Consider the following 20,528-nt stretch of genomic DNA (forward strand, 5'->3'; position numbering starts at 1 on the left):
TTCTTTATCATTAAATTAATTAAATGGTGCATCCAATAAGCACATATTAAAATGCCATATTTGGATTTATTTATGATGAATACGAGTACATTGCTAAAACTCTTTTTTTTGCTTGTGAATTGTACAACAGAAACACAAAGGCAGGTATAGGGAGAGAGCATGGGGTGATCTGGCTAACCTTTCTTCCCTGTGCCTTTAAATCCAGTATAACTGAAATTGTGTGAAAATGTAAATGTAAAAATGTTATTAATATGTTGCATTTTAAATAAATGATCACACTTGAGCAACCAAACAGTAATTAAAAAATCCCTATGATGTTTCTACAGCTAGCTAGCTTATTAGCTAGGCTAGCTTAGCTACTTAGCTGCGATGATTCTAGTTGCTCCTTTAGCTGACCGATATAGACTATATTCAGCCATTCAAATAATATATTGAGTACACCTAAACTGAAAAGAATTATTTTATTGAAATGGAAAAACGTGAAGTATTAAATGTCTGCATATAATAACCGATTCATATTAACTGTCAGGCTAACTCCATTTTACAGCAGATCTAAAACAACAGAAATTAATCCAGCCTAAAGTGTTGGATCAGAAGAAGCTGAAAGCTTTGCAGAGTCCAAAGATGCCGAAGCTGGAGGAAAGCATACAAGCTAACAGCTTAAGCTAGTTAGCTGTAGAAGTAAAGATGGATTTCTTTGAAGAAGCTTAAAATAAGAATAATGACATTGGCCAGTTAAGTAACTTTGTATTAACAATTCAAAGCAAAAGCAGTTTCTTACTTTATTATTTTTATCAATATAGTCTAAGTAACACAGTCACTTACAGGCTTTAAATATCTAACACGATCTTATATAAGTAGTTTTGTTTTTTCGGTTTCTGTTATATAAAAACTGAAGATTATAAATTGAACTGGATCTTAGCAGAGGGTAAATACTCTACCAGACTGAACTGCAGAGCTATTAAAACAGGAGGTTTCACTGCTGTGACACTAGATGTCAGTCTTTACAAAGCTGCTGCTTGTGGATTCTCTTCTTGCAGCCTGTCTCCTTTTTCAGCTGGCTGCTAGTCTTTTTTCTTTTTTGATGCAACAAAGTGTGGCCTTATTTCAGTGATCAGGAGCCCAAAGCACGCAGCACAGAGAAATACACATTTTAGAGACAGACTGCCTGTTCCCTGCAGGTACATGAACCAGAAGATGCTAAGTAGTTTCAAAGCATTTAGCAAAGGGTGACTGAAAGAAAAAGCTTTTCACCCCTCACATGTGGCTCCAAGGTCAAAGATACAGATTCAGAGTATCCAATTTCAAACCATAGCTAAGCACAGTTTTATATCTCCGTGCCACTCTTTTAACAACTCCATCTATTTCCCTAAAAATGCAATATTTTATGAGAAGATCATGGGTGCGTGGTTGAATTATTATCAGGAAAGATGATCTGAGCTATGTTTCCACATAAACTTAATCAGCCATGTCATCATTCTCACTCCATTTACATAAATTGGAGATTTCATTATCGAACAGTTGGTGGTTAATGTGAACTTAATGGCAGTTAATGTGATTGTTGAGGTCATAATAGATCTAATTAACAACATGTCTAACAATGACAGGCCTGTGCAGACGAGCTGCTTCTGCTTGACTATTGTCATGAGGTTCAAGTGTCTGTCTGTGCTGAAATGTTGGGAACCTCTTCTCCCTTGCGTACCCCACTGACCTAGATTTCAATTGTTTTCGGCCCGAGACAATGGGGGGGGGAATGGTTTCATAACTGAACACAATACCTGGGAGTTTTTCAACACGATTGTTGTTAATGTCGCATTGTAGTGTGAGTTTGTGCTGTGCTGTGCATTGTGCGTTTTCTCAATGTAACCTGCTCAAGCAGCCAACCACAGAAAAGCCTGTGAACCCCTCAGTAAATCATTTGTGAACTGTTCAGCAGATGATGTGCATCCATGTGAATTTCTGCAGAGAAGCTAGTATATTCCTTGCTGCTTCTAACAGACCTCTCATATTTCCTCAATAAAACATTACTCTCCTGAGGAGTGTGGTGCTTTTAATATCGATTGCAGAGAAATATATTTTAGTCAGTGCTTCACTGAAGGCCTGAGACAGATGTAGACCACTGAATAACCTTAAATGCCAGCAGGTCCTAAAACTATACCAGCTACACTGATCTGTCCTGAAACCTGGGGAAGCTAACAATCTTAAAGTAGTCATTTATTCACTAGACCACAATCTGATCTTAATTTTGTTTGTTATGTGATAATAATAAAAAGCAGTTTTAAAAATACTGTTTAAACCCTGTCTTTATTGCGTCACAGAAAAGTGAAATTTCCATCCACTGTCTGGTTGAGTGCTGCAGTTTTAATTTAATTTAATTAATTTAATTAAAGCCCAGAGCTGCTAGTCAAATGCTCTTGATTCACTGTTCATCAGCTTAGGTGACCACCTCTATAAAAGCAGAGGCAGTTTGCTGGTCTAAAATATTCAAGTGTGTGCTAACACAACACTGAGTAGGAAATACTTCATTATTGATCTTAAATAGGAAGGGTTATAAGGCCATTTCCAAGCCATCCGAAGGCCATAATTCTATAGTGAGAAATAGTATTCACAAATGGAAAACATTCAAGAGAGTCGCCAGTTTTTCCAGGAGTGGACATCTCAGCATATTCACCCATGCAGTGTTCAGAGAAACTGCAAAACATGAGCCGTATCTCAGACTCTACATGCCTCAGTTAGCACGTTAAATGTTAAAGTTCATGACAGCAGTTAGAAAAAGACTGAACAAGCTTGTTTGGAAGGATTGTCAGCAGAAAGCCTCCTAAAGAGAAAAAAAAATGTCTTATGGATAGATGAGATCAAAGTGAAGATGTTTGGTCATGGTGCACAGTGCCACATTTGGAAAAGAAATCAAATACTGCGTACCAGCACAAATCACATCAGCTGTCAAGCACAGTAGTGGAGGGATGTTGATTTGGGCTTATTTTGCAGCCACAGCACTTTACAGTGTTAAACTAAAAGATTCTAGAGTCAAATGTGAGGCGTTCTGTCTGAGAGCTAAAGGTTGGCCCAAATTAAAATACAAAGGACAATGATCCCATGCACAGCAGCAAATCAGGCCTCAGCCTGATTGAAATACTGGAGATCTGTACATAGGTGAATGTCTGTAAAGCTCAATGAAAAGAAGCAACACTGAAAGGCACAGTGGGAAAAATTTCTACACAACCATGTGAGAGACTGATAGATACACAGTGAATGATTGCTTCAAGTTGCTCATGAAGCTGGGGTGTGCTTAGTTTCTCACATGACTACACAGAGTCCTGCAAAGCTTCTTTCTTTCTTTCTTCTTTCACACTCATAGATCCCAATAACAACAAGCAGAATGACAAAACCTTTGCCTTAAACTGAAGATCCTGAAATGTGTCAAAGGAACCGTTGGAGAACAGAACATCACAGATGTAGAAGTTGGCAGGGGGAAAAAAGAGAGCGCTCCATGTTTGGTAGATAGATGAAGGAAGATTCATCAAAAGGCAAATTAATCAAAGGACATCAACAGCAAATGGGGAAGGGATGAAAGAGTGCCGCCCGTTTGTTCAGTCCCGCTCTGCTCCTCCCGAACCTGCTCTCTGATCTCATCATGCCGCACGAGTGCATACAGGGGGCTGGAGCACAATGAGTACCACAAAACATATGCACATTAACAAATGTCTAAGCAAAGCTTGAAAAAGAAGAAGTGCAATTAGCGCAGTTTGTTTAACTCAGAGTGGTTTTTAAAGTCTCGTGTTTTCATATTTGACTGTTTGCGGTTTTCCAGTGTTTGAACTTACGTAAGCAGAAGCTTTGAAACATAAACACACAGTCACACACTAACACATAGTATATAATGCTGTCAGTGTGAACTGTCAGGGCTGGGTTGTGGCAGCAGTGGACGGCCCTCTTTGATAATGCTCTGCTAGATTGGGCAGCCGCTCTTTTTATCGTTCAGCCGGTTAGTTGGCTCAGAGTTGACTCCAATTTGTACTCCTCCTTTGGGTTTGTCAGCAGAGACCACTTTGTCCGTCCATCTAGACTGTGGCTCCATGTTGTCAGAACATGTTGAATTTTGTTTTTATTCAATATAATCACTCTTAAAAACTACTAAAGTTGGTTGTTATACCCCAGGAAGCTAAGGTAATGGGGGGAAAGCAACACAACTTGTTCAGTTTGAAAAAGGAGACATGAGGGTAAATTAGCCAATTAAATACATTTTTCTTACTAAGTAATCAAACAAAAGCTGCTATCACGATCAAAAGAAGAAAAGCCCAACAAAACCTAGAAGCTGATCAAAAGAGTAAGTCAAAACAGTTGAAAATTGCCAAAACACCCTCCTTGCCAAAACACACACACAGCTCACAAGCTGCAACACAAAGGCGCTCTAGTACTGGAGCTCGCCTCTCTGTGGCCTTAAGTACTCTGGCCTAATGGCTGGGTAGTCAGCTGTATAGTCACTGGTGGCACCTAAGGCTGGAAAAGCCTCATTCACAACCAGAAGTTAAAGCAGGCAACTCAGGTGGTACATGTGCAGTAGCTGGAGTTGGGTGAGAAATTAGCTCAATCAGTGGACCTTAACAGATTTGAGCTAAATGGTTAATAAATAAATAAATGACAAAAAGAAAACACTGACCACGAAAATAAATACATATCTGATTTAAAATGATCGGTAATGGTCAAAAGAAGTTATAGAAACAGCTGAAACAGCCCACTTAAAGTGTGGCAATCAGTTGAAATTGTTGATGGGATGGAAACTGCTACAAGTGTTTAAACTAGCTTAACAGCTAGCTGTTAAATTGATTAGCGTAGTAACAACAATTAGTAGACAAATGGTTTAACTCAAGCCAGTAGTTATGGATAAATGGTTGAAGCAGTTTTCTAACCACAACTGATAAATGGTAAGCTGATTATTTATTTCTAAACATAAAGTGTAAGTTAAAAGTAGAACAGATCCAGCTTAAAAATAGATTAAATTAGTGAGCATGTTAGCTCCACTACAGGGATTTGGGACTATGCCTACATCAGATGAAACAGTATAGCTGTTTTTTCCAGATTTTAACAGCTGGAATAGCCTTAAAATGATTGTTCTCATCTTTAGATATCACTTAGCGACACTTAGCATTTATTGTTTATGCTCCTGAGTCTACACTGTACAACTGCAACTAATGACGTCACTTAACCACTGCCTTTATGCTGCATTAACCTTGTTTTTTTTAATAGGGGGCATAGTCCTGTTGATTTATTCATCTAATATTTTTACATAACAGTTTTATACTGAAGAGGATTAGGGGAAAAAAGTGGGCACGTCTTTTTTTCTTTTTTCTTTTCCTGAATTCTGAGATTAAAGTCAGAATTCTGACTTTTTTCTCAGATTTTTTTCCAGTGGCCCTAATCCTCTTCCGTAGTTTTATCCCTTACATTTCACAAAATCTTATTGCTTGCCCTGTGTGGCATTTTCTCAAAAACCTATAAATATTCATTTTAAAAAAGTTTATAATGTAACATGTCTATGTAGTAGGAAATTGTTCTGACTTTTAACGTGCCCCTATTGTTTTGGCGGGTGAGAATATCACCATAATCTACAACATAATTCAAGTTGTGGTCTTAATCAAGGATTTCTCTTTTTCTTTAAAAAATACATCATGTTCCTGAGCAGTCTTTTACTGTATCTTTATGTAACAAAAGCAAAGTTCAGCAGAGAAAGACAAAAGTGATGTGAACTGACAATATTTTAATGGGGGGGATAAAAGACTGTAAGTGATCAATGGAGGCGGCATCCAAGTGATGCCCGGAGGACGGCTTTGATGTGGCCATCCTCAGAGGGACGCCTGGGACAATGCCCTCTTTGAGGGGCATGGGCAATGGCAGACACTTCCCTCTCCCTCGCTCCTGCTCTCTCACACTCAGCCTCCCTCTGTTTCCTGCTTCCTCCTGCAATACTATGACTCTTTGGTTTAGATGCTTATACTCTGCATCATTTACTATCCTTAACTGTATAACTTTCTCCCTCTTTCTATCACATTAATTCAGACAACACCCCCTTCCTCAAAGCCCAGCCAATCGCTCTTCTTCCCCCCCTCCTCTGTATCTCTCTCGCTCCCTCACTCGGTCTTCTTTCATAGAACCAAGCCTCTTTGTAATGTCCAGCCTTGGCAAGTTGCGCCCGATTTGCTGTCACAGTCTTAATGAATTCATCTGTTTGTGTATTGGCCATGGGAGCATTTCTCCCTCCCTCTCCCTCTCTTTCCTATCCTCTACCCCCTCCCTCTTGCTTGTGGTCCCCTGAGGGCTCTATATATACCAGGGACTACTCCAGGCATCTATTGTTCCTCTAAGTAAACTTACAGACAGATGCCCTGCACCACAGTTTGGGAAAGAGCCCAGAGAGTCAGGAGGAGGGAGACAGTTAGTGAATGCATAGAGCTGCCAGACAACAAGGACCTGGAAACACTGCAGACTCATCTCCAGCTCATCTGCATCCTCTTCAGTCGTTCTGTGTGTCTCTTGCCTGCCTGCTTCTTGCCACTGTGGAGTGGAGGTCTGATGCTCTGACAGCATGCCGCTGCTGGTGTCACTGCTGCTTATGGGGCTGGACTGCTTGCTGGGAGCCCCAACAGGAAGAGAGGTCTACAGGATGCCCCAGAGTGCTCTTAAAGGTAAAACTGACCCATCATTTCTCATTGATGGCAGTTTGTGTTAAGAGTGGTCACAGCTGTAGCTATCTGTGACTATATTTAGGAGAGCTTATGTCAGATGTCTTCAGTAGCAAATGTGTCTCTTGCAGAAAACAAATAGTAATGCTTAAAGCATTAATACCTCTCAGTGAGTCAAACACAAGAAGAAACATCTGGGGATATTGCTAGTCTGAGTGAGATTCACCTTCAGTTTGGCACATGTACACATCTAATAAAAAAATCTAAAGTTTTGCTTTCATGGATTTTTAACTTCAATGCTTGAAAACAACACATTGTAAAGAGCACAAATGTAAATAATGAGTACTGACCAATTTCAGCACTACTCTTCAGGACCTGTTTGAAGCAGCAAACAGTTGTTTAAATTAATTTTATTAGTGCTGTGTGACCTTTAAATCCTACAGTAGAGCACAGTGTTGAGGGGCCTCTGGCCTTCTCTGGTTGAGGTGCTGAGCACAGCAGAGCCTTCATGCAAGTGACTGGTGATGGCAGTGTGATTGGAACAAGGGACTATGGGTCCCAACGGCCCCGGGGCTGCCAGCCTGTGCCCTTAGGGCCCGTCCCTGCCCACCAGCCTCTGCCCGCTCAGCCTTGGCCTTCTAATTAAATCTTCAATCAGTATTGTTGTTGTTACTGGCGTATCCTGTGATGTTTTCCAGCACAGAGGGGGGCAGCAGGGTCGGCGGCCCGATTGAAGTGTGTCTGTAGAAGACTCACCAGGGCGCTGAGCGTGAGCTAGCTTCCCCAAAATGCTGCCAATGAGCTCAAAGAGCAGCATGAGAAAAAAGGGGGCTACTCACACACATACCAGAAAGCTGCACCAATTCATGTTAATGCTTACATACACTGTGTTCCCACAGCAAATGACTGTCTTCCTTATGATGACCTAGATGTCCTTCTTTTTAAAATCACTGCCACAAACTTCTCCTCAAAACAAAAATTGGGTCATTTTATTGATAATAATGCAAACAAGTCTCTGCATATGTGTTCAGGAAATAAAATCTCACAGTAGAACTGATTGAGTTTGGAATTCATCCCAGTGCAGTTCTGGACCTTGGAGGCAAATATCAGCGTATGTCATTGCACATCGGCTTGGCTGATTTATGTTGCTCATCTGTATTTTCTTCTCTTTTCTTGCACCTTTCCTTTCTCTTCTTTTCTTTTTCTTCCTGTCCTTCCTGCAGCTCTGTCTGATCGGGGCACTGTTGTGCTGGAAGCAGCCATGGCCAGTGCTCTATCCACTCTTGAGCGTGCAACGTCTGAGAGAAGCCGGGCTGAAGCCAGCTGCCGGGGTTGTGTTCCCTGTCTGTTTCAGAACTGCGGACAGCTGTCAGGGTCCTGCTGTGAGTGCAACATCATGCTTACTTGCCTGTTCAATCCTGATCACCTTTTAGTCACATCGAGTCACCGCTCCACCACCGCTATATCTTGGTGTGTCTTAGATGTCCCCTTCTTGTCAACAGCGTCTTCTTCCAATGCTCTATCAGAGCCTAGCTGTGAGGTCATCAGTAAGGCCCAGAAGCTTCAAGGTGAGGCGGAGAGGAGCTGGGCTCTGAGTCAGGCCTGTGCGTACTATCAGCATCGCTGCCCACCTGGTGAGGCGGACACGGAGAGCTGCATCAGGGTCATGGGGGAGAGCTGCAGCGCTCGCGTCCTCCAGTGCAGCCTGCTCAACACAATGCAGAACCTGGAACCGGCTATGCAGACGCACGCACAGGGTGAGCGGAGACATCTTTTTACACACGCAGAGGCATTAGATTTAATTGCTTTGCATCGTTTTTCACCAGCGATGCCTGTTCTCTGTCCCAGCAGCAGTGTGCGGTCAGAGGTCAGCCACAGTGCAAAATGTTACGCAGCCTCGCTCCAGGATTGTGGGCGGCTCTCCTGCACCTCCAGGCAGCTGGCCCTGGCTGGTTAACCTGCAGCTGGATGGTGCCTTGATGTGTGGAGGGGTTCTGGTGGACAGCTCCTGGGTGGTCACTGCCGCACATTGTTTTGCTGGGTTAGTGTGCATGTGTGACTATTTTCTTTGCAAAGACAGATGAGATAGTAGTCAAATTCACAGCATTTAGCATTTGTTAAAACTGTCTTTTGACCTCTGCAGCAGCCGTAGCGAGAGCTACTGGACAGCTGTCGTAGGTGAGTTCGACATCACCAAGACTGACCCTGATGAACAGGTTCTCAAAGTGAATCGCGTCATCCCCCATCCGAAGGTAAAAATCCAACGTGCGGGATCATAGCTTTTAGTATTTTAATTAATCACCGATTTATTGATCAGGGGCAATAACAGGTCTGTCACGTCTCTGCAGTTCAACCCAAAGACATTTAACAATGATATAGCACTGGTGGAGCTGACTTCTCCAGTGGTCCTGTCTCAACACGTCACCCCAGTGTGTCTTCCTTCTGGTATGGAGCCCCCCACTGGCAGCCCGTGTCTGGTGGCAGGCTGGGGCTCCCTCTATGAAGGTGAGTTCAGTATCCTATAGACACACTGTGTCATGCTAGCCTCAACTTATTTTTGTATCCTACCAAATCAATAATGGTGTATTTTTGTCCACAGATGGCCCATCTGCTGATGTGGTGATGGAGGCCAAGGTGCCCCTGCTGCCTCAAAGCACCTGTAAGAGTGCTCTTGGCAAAGAACTGGTCACCAACACTATGCTTTGTGCTGGTTATCTTTCTGGAGGCATAGACTCTTGTCAGGTGGGCACATTAGAATTTCTGGGTTTTCTTTTTGAATTATCTTTATCAGTTACTGAAGTGGCACCACTTTAATTCATTGCAAACCATAAACTATCACCTACAGGGAGATTCTGGTGGCCCCCTGATCTACCAGGACCGAATATCTGGTCGATTTCAGCTCCATGGCATCACATCCTGGGGAGACGGCTGTGGAGAGAAAGGCAAGCCTGGCGTTTATACGCGGGTGTCTGCCTTCTCTGACTGGATTCAGGCAGAGATACAAAGTAAGTTGTGTATTTATATCAATATAAAGTAATCTGACATAACCTCGCTTTACCGTAAAAGTAAACTCATCTGAGTAATTTGAAAAGTATTATCAGTGGCTACTCCGTAATACTGACATACTGCACTTCATCATGAAATCATCACTTCTACTTCTTCTTTTTAGAGTCATTTGGGAGCCGTGAGCCTACATGTCCAGAGCTTCTAAAGACAACTGAAATGACAGAAGAAGAACAGAGGTCAGAGTTCAGCTCTCTGTGTCGCTTCTATAAACTGACCTGTCCTTCTGGTCAGTCTGCCAGCGCTTGCAGCCGACTGGCCGAGGACAAATGCCTCACCCGCTTCAAGAAATGCCGTGAGTACTTTTATTTGAAACGCCTGGCTTCATGAATGTACAACAAATACCTGATATACTGTTTGCGCTGAGTTTTCTGATCTTTCATTCTCTCTCCATCATCTAGAGTTGCACTCATTCTTGCAGACCCTGCTGGACTTGCTCCAGAGGGCCGAGGACTACATCAGGGACAAAGTGGACTTGACTTTCTTCACCCAGACTCTGCCTCAGCTTGTGGAGCATATCTACAGCACAGCTTTCACTCACACCAGAGAGAGGCGGGACCTAGGCCTGAGCCACAGTCTTAAACAGATTGAAGGTACATGACTGACAGAGGATGCCTGTCATGTTTTGCTGCTTGCTGCTGTAACAGGTGTTTTATTACTTGCAGAACAGCTAGGTGGTGCTGTGGTGCCAGCAGAGGAAGGCCCTTCTCCAGTTCCCCCAGCCTTATTCACAGACGTCGGGGCGTTGGTGGATGACTGGGAGAAATATCTGAGAAGCATGGCCGATGATGTGGATGAACAAAACCCTGACACAGATATCTCCTCCAAAATCAGGAAGCAGGAGGACAACCTTTTCTTGCAGGTGCGCTGTTTAATGCTCAAGAATAAAGTGATGCATGGTTTATCTTACACAGACGACAATTTGAATTGTATATGTGTTTAATTTAATGAATAACTGCATGTGTACAAAGTAAACTGTGGTTAATTACAGCACAAAACAAATCCCAGTAAGATAAAACAATGAAAATCAAACCTAGGGAGGGTTAATGTGAGTTTCTTTCAGCTACGGCTTCACTTTGTTTCCGTATGTTTTAATTTCAGCTTAATCTGAACATCAAAATCTATTTTTAATGTCTCCAGACACAGGACTCCTTTCTGCAGCAGCTCGAGGGAGAATATCAATCCATCATCTCAGCTTTGCGTTCCAAACTGGACTCCAGAGCTGCTCCTCCCATCCTGCACTTGGACACAGTCTACCTTCAGGAGGCGTCTCCGTCTGTCTTTACTCCATCCACTGGAGCGCCGGACCACACCCACCCACCCTCGTCTTCCTGGGTATCACAGAAGCCTTGGTCACTTCTGACAGCGTTCATAAATGATGTTAAGAATTTAAAGGCACAAAGTAGGATTGCCACAGAAGCAGGATCGCAGAGTGAAAGCTCATTTAGTGAAGAAGCTACTGCTAATGAAAAACGGAGAGGCGCGTCAGAGGATTTGACATTTTCTGAGAATGGAGACAGCACAGAGTCAACAACTGTTCTCCAGCCAGTCACTGAGAGCGCGCCCACAGAGACCGCTGACCTCAGACAGGCTGCTGTCAAGCCTTTAATTCTTCACAGAAAATACAGGAGCCTTGTTCACAGGAGGCAAACGACCGGCGCCAACATGAAAAGTGTGTGCCACATCTTTATTCAGACAAGTTTCATTACATATATTCCAAAATGCATGTGCTCAAGTGTGTTTGTTTCCCCCCTGTAGTTTGTCCTGGAGTGAGAGAGTCTTCACAGAAAGTCAGCCAAGTCAGAGACTCTTACAGCTGGGTGTTAAACATCCCGAGCAAGAATCTCCACATGAACTTCCAGGAGGTAAGTCCCAGTAAGATGCATGCAATATTCTTTTTGAAACAGCCTTTTAATGAGCTCTCTCCTTTCTTCAGGTGTTAGTTGATCTGGGCTCCAAGAATGACCGAGGACTTTACCAAGCGCGGGTCAGAGCTGTAGTTGGAGGACGACCTTTGACCTTCTACAGTCTTGTGGGCCTAGAAAACGATTCTTTCTACCGCAGCGTGCCGAGGATCATCGCTTTGGCACTGGAGGCTCTCAAGTCGTAACTGCTGCCAACGCTAAAAAGGAGAGATGATGGCAGAAAGCCTCTCCAAGTCAACTGAGAAGCTTTTAACAGACAGATGCGTTGAAAGCGCGCACAGACTTTACTTCTTGCCTCTGCTGTTTCCTGACTCTAAACGAAAAACATGAATGTATCAACCCACTTACTGACCACCGGTCACACCACAAGCTTTTGTATGTGGTTGTAGACGCAGCCTTGTCTAACGTATGAACCCGAACAAAAATGATAAGTTATTCATATTGTCTTTTACAAAGGTTGAGCCTCTTGTAAAGCACATACGTGCTATATATATTATGTAATGTTTATTCTTGTAATATTTATTTGTATAGAGAAAAGTATTTGTATTTTTGTAAAAAAACAAAACAAAAATTAAGGTCTATAAATAAAAAAGTTATTAATGTTATGGGATGCTGTGTTTATTGTAAGGAAAGATTGAATTAGCAGTAATGCAGCTTCTGATCTTCCCGTCTTTGTGACCCCACATTCATTGGTTTCACCCTTTGAGCAGAGCTTTACGGTCAGTGCAGCAGCTGTTACTGTGATGACAAGAACCTCCGTGATTTCTCTTCTTAAGATGGGTAATTTTAACAGGATCCAGAAATACACCACCCTCTAGAGTCTCTTATTGTCTGTCATTATCCACAACTGGCAAGTTTAAAGGAAGTGGCACTCTTTGAGCAGCAAACAGGCCCGCATTATTGCTTTGTGTTGACTTTTGCTTCTCTAATCCTGTATTTGAGTCTTTAAACAATCGGTTGAATTAAGCCGGTACTTAACGTTGTGATCACAGACAGGTAATTTCCCAGAAAAGGAACATACAGGGGCAAGACAGCTGAGTAAACACAGATACATACCTCTGTTACATCACATTAACTCCTGCTTTTGACCTGCGTGCTTAAGTGTGTGTATTTTTGTGACAAACATGCACGTACACACACACAAGTCATGACAGGACACAAATGTGCTGGCATCCAGGGCCTGGCCACTCATCACAGACGCTGTGCTGTAAATGGACAAGACTTCCCACCTGTTGTCGTCTCTGCTGTTTGTCAGTTTTTTTTAGTTTCTGGCTTGTTGTGCTCTTTCTCTCTTTAACACCAGATCTGTCTAATCCCTCTGTTGTAAAGAATAGATTTAACTGAGACTATAAAACTGAGAGTTTTAGATATCAGTGCTGGGCCGAGTGTGCTTTGAGTTCATTACAGAGAATTGCGTTCATGTGACTGAGCAACAATAGACGGGTGCACCGAACAGAATTATAATGCGACATGTTTAACACTGGAGGGCAGCCATGGACAGAGTACAATGCTCAAACTATGGGTGTGTGTCTGTGTGACAGCTGGCTATGCCGTGCTGGAAATCCACTTTTGGATTTTACCCTAACAATCACCCAGTCACCAACCCCCAACCTTCAGCCTTCCCGTCAACCCGAGCTTCGACCTCTGGTGGGAAGCACACACGGGTGCCCGAGTCCGTGCGTGTCACATTAGTGGTTGAGGGTTTGTCTGGGACAGCACTGCACAAAGACACGCTGATGGACTTTGGAGCTCCGTGCACTCTGCCACTCTTTATTGGAGTGTTGGTGTTTTGTGCCACAGGTAGGAACACTAAGGAGCCACTGCACAGTTTGAGGGAAGCAGTTTGGGTTTCTTGTTGCTGTGATTTGCATGCTGTTGTTTTTGAAGACCAAAGATGCTGCTGAGTGTTGCTTAGAAACAATATGCTTTTTTTTTAGCAGTCTATTATTTTCACTAATTCTCACTGTGTTTGCATTCAAACAAAGTGCAGTACACTGAAAAGCACTGATCACCAGACTGTACAGACCATGTGTTGTTGGCATTTTCACTGGTAAATCTCAAAACATCTGTTCTATCTAAAAGATCTAATATACATTTGTCAGTGCACACAGTCCCACTCATTTTGTTATGCTGATACTATACATGTGTTCTCTTTCACAGTCGACTATTAGTCTGGTAACTACATTTTTAAAAAATTATTGAATATTTGAAATATACATTTTAATAGTCATTACTACTTTGTTTTCTCGGGCACCAAAGGACAATTAAAAGCTTTCCTCCATAAGACAGTTTGAAATTGTTTTTAATAACTTTTTTTGTTTTTTGTTATTTTTCCAGTTTGTTAGTAAACTGAAATAATCTTTTGTGCGCTGGTGGTTTTTACAAAACAAATATTTTTATAATGTAGTTGTCTCTTCATTGATCATTTGATTATTACGACAAAGTTTCTCTGGGAAATTAAACTTTGTCAAAACATTCACGAGAGACTGTTTTTACCCGTGCACTTCAGCAGTTTTTTTGTTAGGCTTCCATAATGTTGGGGAGATGAAAGAAGTAAGTAGAGATACCTAATCTTCTGGCTTAATAAGTTCTGAAGCCTACATTTCCCATCATGCAGCTCAATAGCATTTTTAATCAAATGCCCATACCTCCTATATACTAACTTCTTTCATCCAGTTTTTAAAGCAGGCTGTTTGTTAATAATTTTGCCACAAATCGAAACCGCGGTAACCATGTTGTAATCTCAAACGTCACAGTAGAGCTGACGCAACTATGGAGCAAATATTCCTTATGACGAGCAGACAATGCAAGAGATACGATCGAAAAGCTGCGGGCATCATCACATAAACATAAAAATCTCTACACAAGACTTCTGGACTTATTTCAGCACGGATGCTACATCTGCTTCACTTCATAGAAGTTCCATTGTGTCCCCTTGCATTTGTGTCTCTAACAAGTTACAAAAATAAAATCAGATGTACTGGAAGACATCTGGACGTGCCTGAGAAGATCTTGACCAGAAGATCAGTCGAATTCAAATCTTTTACAACTTACTATCTTTATTTGCTGATTCCCACAGCTTTTTGGATTGTCTGGCTATTTTACCTGCTATAAAAATGCGCAGATCGACCCTTTAAATCAACCTGCTTTGTCGTGGCTGTTCATGTTCTTGTGCGCAGCCTCGGCAGCCAACCTTGAAAGGGAGCTGTTTAAGGATTTGATGAAGGGCTACAACAAGAACGTTCGGCCCATGGAGAAGAGTGGAGACATCACTAAAGTCTCCATCAAGATGACGCTCACCAACCTCATCTCTCTGGTGAGTAGAGCTTGTCCTGGTGCGTATGATTAGCCAGTGATGACCCTGACCAAAACCCTAATTCTCACATTAGACAATCAGGATACATCATTTTTATTTTTATTAAATTATTCTCCCAAGCCATGAGCAAAGTCTAACTGACACACATCAAAAATGTAATATTTTCGTCTTCAAAACGTAGGACAGGCTAGGGTTAGAGTTGGGTTATCATCTATAATGACCTCAGAGGGTTATTGTCTATGGTTGCAATGTTTACCAAACTGTGTCCTCAGAATGAAAAGGAGGAGGCCCTGACCACCAACGTCTGGATCGAAATGGTAACTTTTGGAGGTCCTTTTTTAGCTTCTTTCAAAAATACCCAGTTTATGCATTCGAAAAGAAGTCAAACCTGCAGTGTTTCTGTGTGTAGCAATGGTGCGACTACAGGCTGAGATGGGACCAGTCACCCAGGTCAGCTCTGTATGGGAACATCACCTCTAGTCTGCGTGTCCCCTCCAAAAGCATCTGGTTGCCTGACATTGTACTGGAGAACAAGTGAGTGAATCCACCTTCAGATATGAATTTTCCATTGAGATATGAGTTTTAATGGTTAGGCAGCCATCATGATACGTCTCTGAGGACTTTTTTGGGCTGTTAGTTGAAGCATTCTAAAATATTAATTAACAATAAATTCATTTTCAGGATAAATGGGAACATTAAAAATGCATTCATACAATCACCCATCAAATCATAGTTGATTCTGATATTTGTTTATTCAGGAGACCTGTGGGTTAAATCAGGTTTCTCTGGACTAACCAGTCTGCTTAAAGCCTTGTAAATGCACCTAAAGTACTTTGAAAGTAAACCAAACAACATGTGGGAGGCGAAGAAAGCATTCACCAAAGATGTAGCTGCCTTTTTTTTAAACAAAACTTCGGTTCTGTTTTCTTTGAGCTGCAGCAACCCTAGTGAAAGGTAAACATTACATCGTGTTTCTAAAATCTCCTTTCCTCTGTGCTCGCCGAGGAGAAGCACAGTGGTGCAAAAATGGAAGCAAAGGGCAGAGTTTAGGTAAAAGAAGTCATGAGTGAACTTCAGATAGCGCTTTCAGGTTCTGCACTCTCACACTGTTAGAGGCAGATTTCGTTTTTAATACTATTGCAATCATTTAAAAACACATATTATCACATTATGATGACAGATGTATTTGTTTCCAGGTAAAGTTTCTCTTATCTAAGATAAATCTACAAGCCTGTACGTGTGAAATCATGAATGAGGCCTGATGTGTGCATGCGTGCACGAATGTATGCAATTAACTGCAGATAAACCATACACCATCTTTCTCATCTTCCTTCTGGTCCGTAGCATTGATGGACATTTTGAGGTAGCTCTTTACTGCAATGCACTGGTGTCTCCTGATGGCTGTGTGTACTGGCTGCCTCCTGCTATTTACCACAGCGCCTGTGCCATCACTGTGAACTATTTTCCCTTCGACTGGCAGAACTGCACCATGGTCTTCCGGTAAGAGATCAGATGGGACTTGATCTGTACAAAACGCAAGCAATCACAAGTCTGTCACCCCCAACCGGTCAAGGGAGATGGTTGTCCCTCCCCCAGCCTGGTGCTGCCGGAGGTATTTTGTTAAAAGGGAGTTTTGCCTTCGAACTGTCACCAAGTGCTTGCTCATCGGGGGTTTTCTCATTGCTGGGGTTTTCTCTGTATTATTATAGGGTCAACCTTTTATGTAATTTCTTCTTATATAAATAAAATTTAATTAAAGGCATGACATGTAAAAAGAATCCAGAGTGTCTAAATCAACAGCAATCAGCTTCCTTCAGTCATGTTACCTTCTTGCTCTTGAAGGTGTTGACTGGTCGACTCTGACCGCATGTTCTGTGCCATGTGTTCAGCTCGCAGACTTACAGCGCCAATGAGATCGAGCTGGTTCTCACAAAAGAAGATGACGTCACATTAGAGTGGGTGGATATCGACCCAGAGGCCTTTACAGGTATTTGAAGAATAGATTTGAAATTAGTGAACACAATAAAGACATCCATTGGTTCATATAAAGAAGAAGAAACTTTTTTTCTTGTGATAAAAGACTATTAAAGACTTTTATTTTGTGTTTTTTAGAGAATGGAGAATGGATTATCAGACACAGACCAGCCAAGAAGGTGATCAACACTCAGTACACCAAAGATGACCTGGAGTATCAGGAGCTGGTCTTCTTTCTTATCATTCAGAGGAAGCCTGTCTTCTACATCATTAACATTATTGCTCCCTGTGTCCTCTTCTCCTCCCTCGGCCTGCTAGTCTACTACTTACCTGCCAAAGGTTCTTCTTCTTACTTTGTGTAAAGTGTGATCATAAACCCATCAGGCATAACATCATGACTGTCTGCCTAGTACTGTGGTGGTCCATCTTTTGCTGGACTCCACTAGAGCCCTGAAGGTGTGCTCTGGTATCTGGCACCAAGATGTTAGCAACAGATCCTTTAGTCCTAAAATGTTTCATGGCAGGGCCTCCATGAATTGGACTTGTTTGTCCAGTACATCCTGCAGATCCTCGACTGGACTGAGATCTGGGGAATTTGGAGGCCAAGTCAACACCTCAAACCTGTTCTTGTGCTCCTCAAAGTATTCCTGAAACATTTGTGTCAGGAAGCACTATCCTGCTGAACGAGGCCACAGCCATCAGGGGATACTGTTTCCATGAAAGCTTTTTCATGGTCTGCAACAATCTTTACATAGGTGGTATATGTCAAAGTAACATCCACATGGATGGCAGGACCCAAGGTTTCCCAGCAGAACATTGCTCAAAGCATAACACTGCCTCCACCAGTTCACCTTCTTCCCATACTGCATCTTGGTGCCAGGTGTTTCCCAGGTAAGTGATGCACACACACCCGGCCGTCCACGTGATGTAAAAGAAAAAGTGATTCATCACACATGGCCACCTTTTTCTATTGCTCTGTGATCCAGTTCTGACATGCACATGCCCATTAGACTGGGGGCATCATGCAGCTATGCAATGCTTCTTCCTTTTAAAAGGGAGTTTTGCCTTCCCACTGGCACCAAGTGCTTGCTCATAGGGCGTTGTCTGATTGTTGGGGTTTTCTTTGTATAATTGCAGGGTCTTTACAATTAAAGCACATTGAGGCGACTGTTGTTGTAATTGCAATATAAATAAAATGTATTTGAATTGAACTGTAAGGAATTTTGGAGTGAATATGTAGGTCTGAAGCCCCATATGCAACAAGCTACAATGGACTGTGCATTCTAACACTTTTCTATCAGAACCAGCATGAACTTCTTCTGCAGTTTGAACTACAGGAGCTCGTCTGCTGGATTGGACCCCACGAGCCAGCCTTTGCTGCCCATGTGTCAGTGAGCCTTGGCTGCCTATGACCTTGTTGCTGGTTCACCACTGTTTCTTCCCTGGACCACATTTGGTCTGCAGACCAGTAACAACTCATAAGAGCTGCAAAATATGAGATGCTCTGACCCAGTCGTTTAGCCATCACAATTTGGCCCTTGTCAAACTTGCTCAAATCCTCATGCTTGCACATTTTTCCTGCTTCTAACCTCAACTTTGAAGACAAAAAGTTTACTTGGTCCCTAATATAGCCCATCCACTAACAGGTGCCATGATGAAGACATAATTAGTGTTATTCACTTTACCTGTCATAATGTTGTGCCTGTTGATGTACGTAGACAGTGAGTCAGGATTTTATTCATACTTTGACCTATGATCATAGAAATACAGTGACGATCTAGCCGTTGATGCATACATTAGGTCAAAACTGCACCACCCTGACTGAGTGCTGGTTTTGGTTTTACAGCTGGTGGTCAGAAGTGCACCATGTCTATTGTGACTCTTCTGGGCCAGACTGTGTTCCTCTTCCTCATTGCTAAGAAGGTTCCAGAGACTTCTCAAGCGGTGCCTCTTATTGGAAAGTAAGCGGCTGATTTTCAGATTTCAGCTCAGAGTTTTAGGTTTGTGTTGAAAATGATACGAACATTTGACCGCAGGTATCTGATGTTTGTGATGTCGGTGACCACCATGGTAGTGATAAACAGTGTCGTAGTCCTCAACGTATCCCTGAGAACCCCAAACACTCACAAAATGGCAGACAAAGTCCGGAAGGTGAGGCTGTGTCTGAATCATTTGAATATCTTTTAAAGCTGCTCAATGAAGGGAACACGTCTATTTAGCTGTGATTTCATCTTAAACACCGTGTCACCCTCAGATCTTCCTAAACATCCTGCCTCGCCTACTTAGGATGCAGATGCAACCCTGGACACCAAACGCCGGCCATGCATCAGAAATGAGAAATGGTGAAACTGTGTCTGCAGGCAGGAATGGTGTCCACCTGGTTCCCTGCCGTCGCCGCAGCTCTATCACTGTCATCACTAAGGCGGAGGAATACGTAATGAAAACAGCTCGGTCTGAGCTCATGTTTGACAAACTCAGAGGGAGAAATGGATTGATGAAATCAGTGCTGGAGAAGCTACGTAAGTATTTGAAAGAGTTTGTTACACATTCTTTTTAAATTATTTGTAAAACTTTTGACAGTTTAGGTTATCCTTTGAAATGCATAAATATAACACGTAAATATATGGCTTTTTGTGAATATATGACTCCAGATGATGGGCTGGAGGGGGGTACAGCACAGCACCTTGTTAATAGTCTAGCAAAGGCCAGTCCAGAGCTGAAGCAGTGTGTGGTCTCCTGCAAACACATCGCTGAGACTGCAAGACAGCAGAATGACTTCCAGAGTGTATGCTTAACCATTTTACTCTTTGCACATTTGCAATGGACATTTAGATGAGGTCTTAGTTGGGAATGCCAGAGCTAATAGCAATGTATCATCTCACTCAACCGCAGGAAAATGAAGAATGGTTCCTGGTTGCCCGTGTCATCGACAGGGTCTGCTTTATTGTCATGGTGTTGGTGTTTTTTATCGGCACTGTTGGCATCTTCTTGATGGGCCACTTCAACCAGCCGCCCTCTACACCTTTTCCTGGGGATCCAAAGAAGTATCTCCCTCCACTACACAACATTACTGCTGTAGCAGGAATGGAAACAAACGCCTTAGGGTGAACCAGGGAGAAAATGTTTGATGTTATCACTTTAGCCAGAGTGAGAATCTGACAGCCTTCATTAGTGATCTTTCACTAATGACTATGATACAAAGAATGGAGAAGATGCAGCTGTATGTGTTTTCTGCACAGGTGCCTGCTGTGGGGCTGCGGACGATCACAGAAGCAAGTACAATCCACTGCACCATTGTGTGAATGCATACTGTATCAGCTGTCCTGGCTGTTGAGATTGTTTGTGTTGCATTTAAAGAGAAGATGGTCTCCTTACTTACATCTCAGTGTTTGCTCTAAGTGCTGTTCATTTTTAACAAAACTATGGGCACAAGCCACGAGACATGGTGTCGACCACAGATTTCATTCGTTGTACGAGAATCTTTCTTTTTATCAATAAAAGCATTTTAATTGTATGATTTTTGTGACTGAGTCATTTTTGAGGCCAGTGGAAAGTTTCAGCCCCCACCCC

At 42.5% G+C, this 20,528-nt stretch overlaps 2 protein-coding genes across 2 annotated transcripts; both read left to right on the top strand.

The window, feature by feature from the left end:
• The first annotated feature begins 6,319 nt into the window (after positions 1-6,319).
• On the top strand, positions 6,320-12,273 carry prss56 (serine protease 56). Its single transcript, XM_026149860.2, has 14 exons — positions 6,320-6,683; positions 7,904-8,062; positions 8,183-8,437; positions 8,532-8,721; positions 8,824-8,932; positions 9,029-9,185; positions 9,280-9,422; positions 9,526-9,685; positions 9,850-10,038; positions 10,145-10,336; positions 10,409-10,605; positions 10,884-11,415; positions 11,502-11,608; positions 11,680-12,273. The coding sequence occupies exons 1-14, from the start codon at positions 6,584-6,586 to the stop codon at positions 11,851-11,853; spliced, it is 2,664 nt and encodes an 887-aa protein (XP_026005645.2). The 5' UTR covers positions 6,320-6,583; the 3' UTR covers positions 11,854-12,273.
• Positions 12,274-13,056: 783 nt separating this feature from the next.
• On the top strand, positions 13,057-20,472 carry chrng (cholinergic receptor, nicotinic, gamma). The gene is made up of 12 exons (XM_026149630.2): positions 13,057-13,468; positions 14,848-14,984; positions 15,257-15,301; positions 15,394-15,518; positions 16,329-16,484; positions 16,874-16,971; positions 17,097-17,297; positions 18,805-18,919; positions 18,995-19,109; positions 19,213-19,477; positions 19,610-19,743; positions 19,851-20,472. The coding sequence occupies exons 1-12, from the start codon at positions 13,216-13,218 to the stop codon at positions 20,064-20,066; spliced, it is 1,860 nt and encodes a 619-aa protein (XP_026005415.2). The 5' UTR covers positions 13,057-13,215; the 3' UTR covers positions 20,067-20,472.
• Positions 20,473-20,528: the final 56 nt, after the last annotated feature.

The sequence above is a fragment of the Astatotilapia calliptera genome, chromosome 18, assembly GCF_964374335.1.
Source record: "Astatotilapia calliptera chromosome 18, fAstCal68.1, whole genome shotgun sequence".
NCBI lineage: Eukaryota > Metazoa > Chordata > Actinopteri > Cichliformes > Cichlidae > Astatotilapia > Astatotilapia calliptera.

Coding starts and splice junctions, on each gene's coding strand:
- prss56 (XM_026149860.2), top strand. CDS start 6,584: ATGCCGCTGCTGGTGTCACTGCTGCTTATGGGGCTGGACTGCTTGCTG. Junction 8,438..8,531: donor TATGCAGACGCACGCACAGG/GTGAGCGGAGAC, acceptor CTGTCCCAGCAG/CAGTGTGCGGTCAGAGGTCA. Junction 10,606..10,883: donor AGGACAACCTTTTCTTGCAG/GTGCGCTGTTTA, acceptor TAATGTCTCCAG/ACACAGGACTCCTTTCTGCA.
- chrng (XM_026149630.2), top strand. CDS start 13,216: ATGCCGTGCTGGAAATCCACTTTTGGATTTTACCCTAACAATCACCCA. Junction 13,469..14,847: donor GTTGGTGTTTTGTGCCACAG/GTAGGAACACTA, acceptor TCTTGTGCGCAG/CCTCGGCAGCCAACCTTGAA. Junction 19,478..19,609: donor ATCAGTGCTGGAGAAGCTAC/GTAAGTATTTGA, acceptor ATATGACTCCAG/ATGATGGGCTGGAGGGGGGT.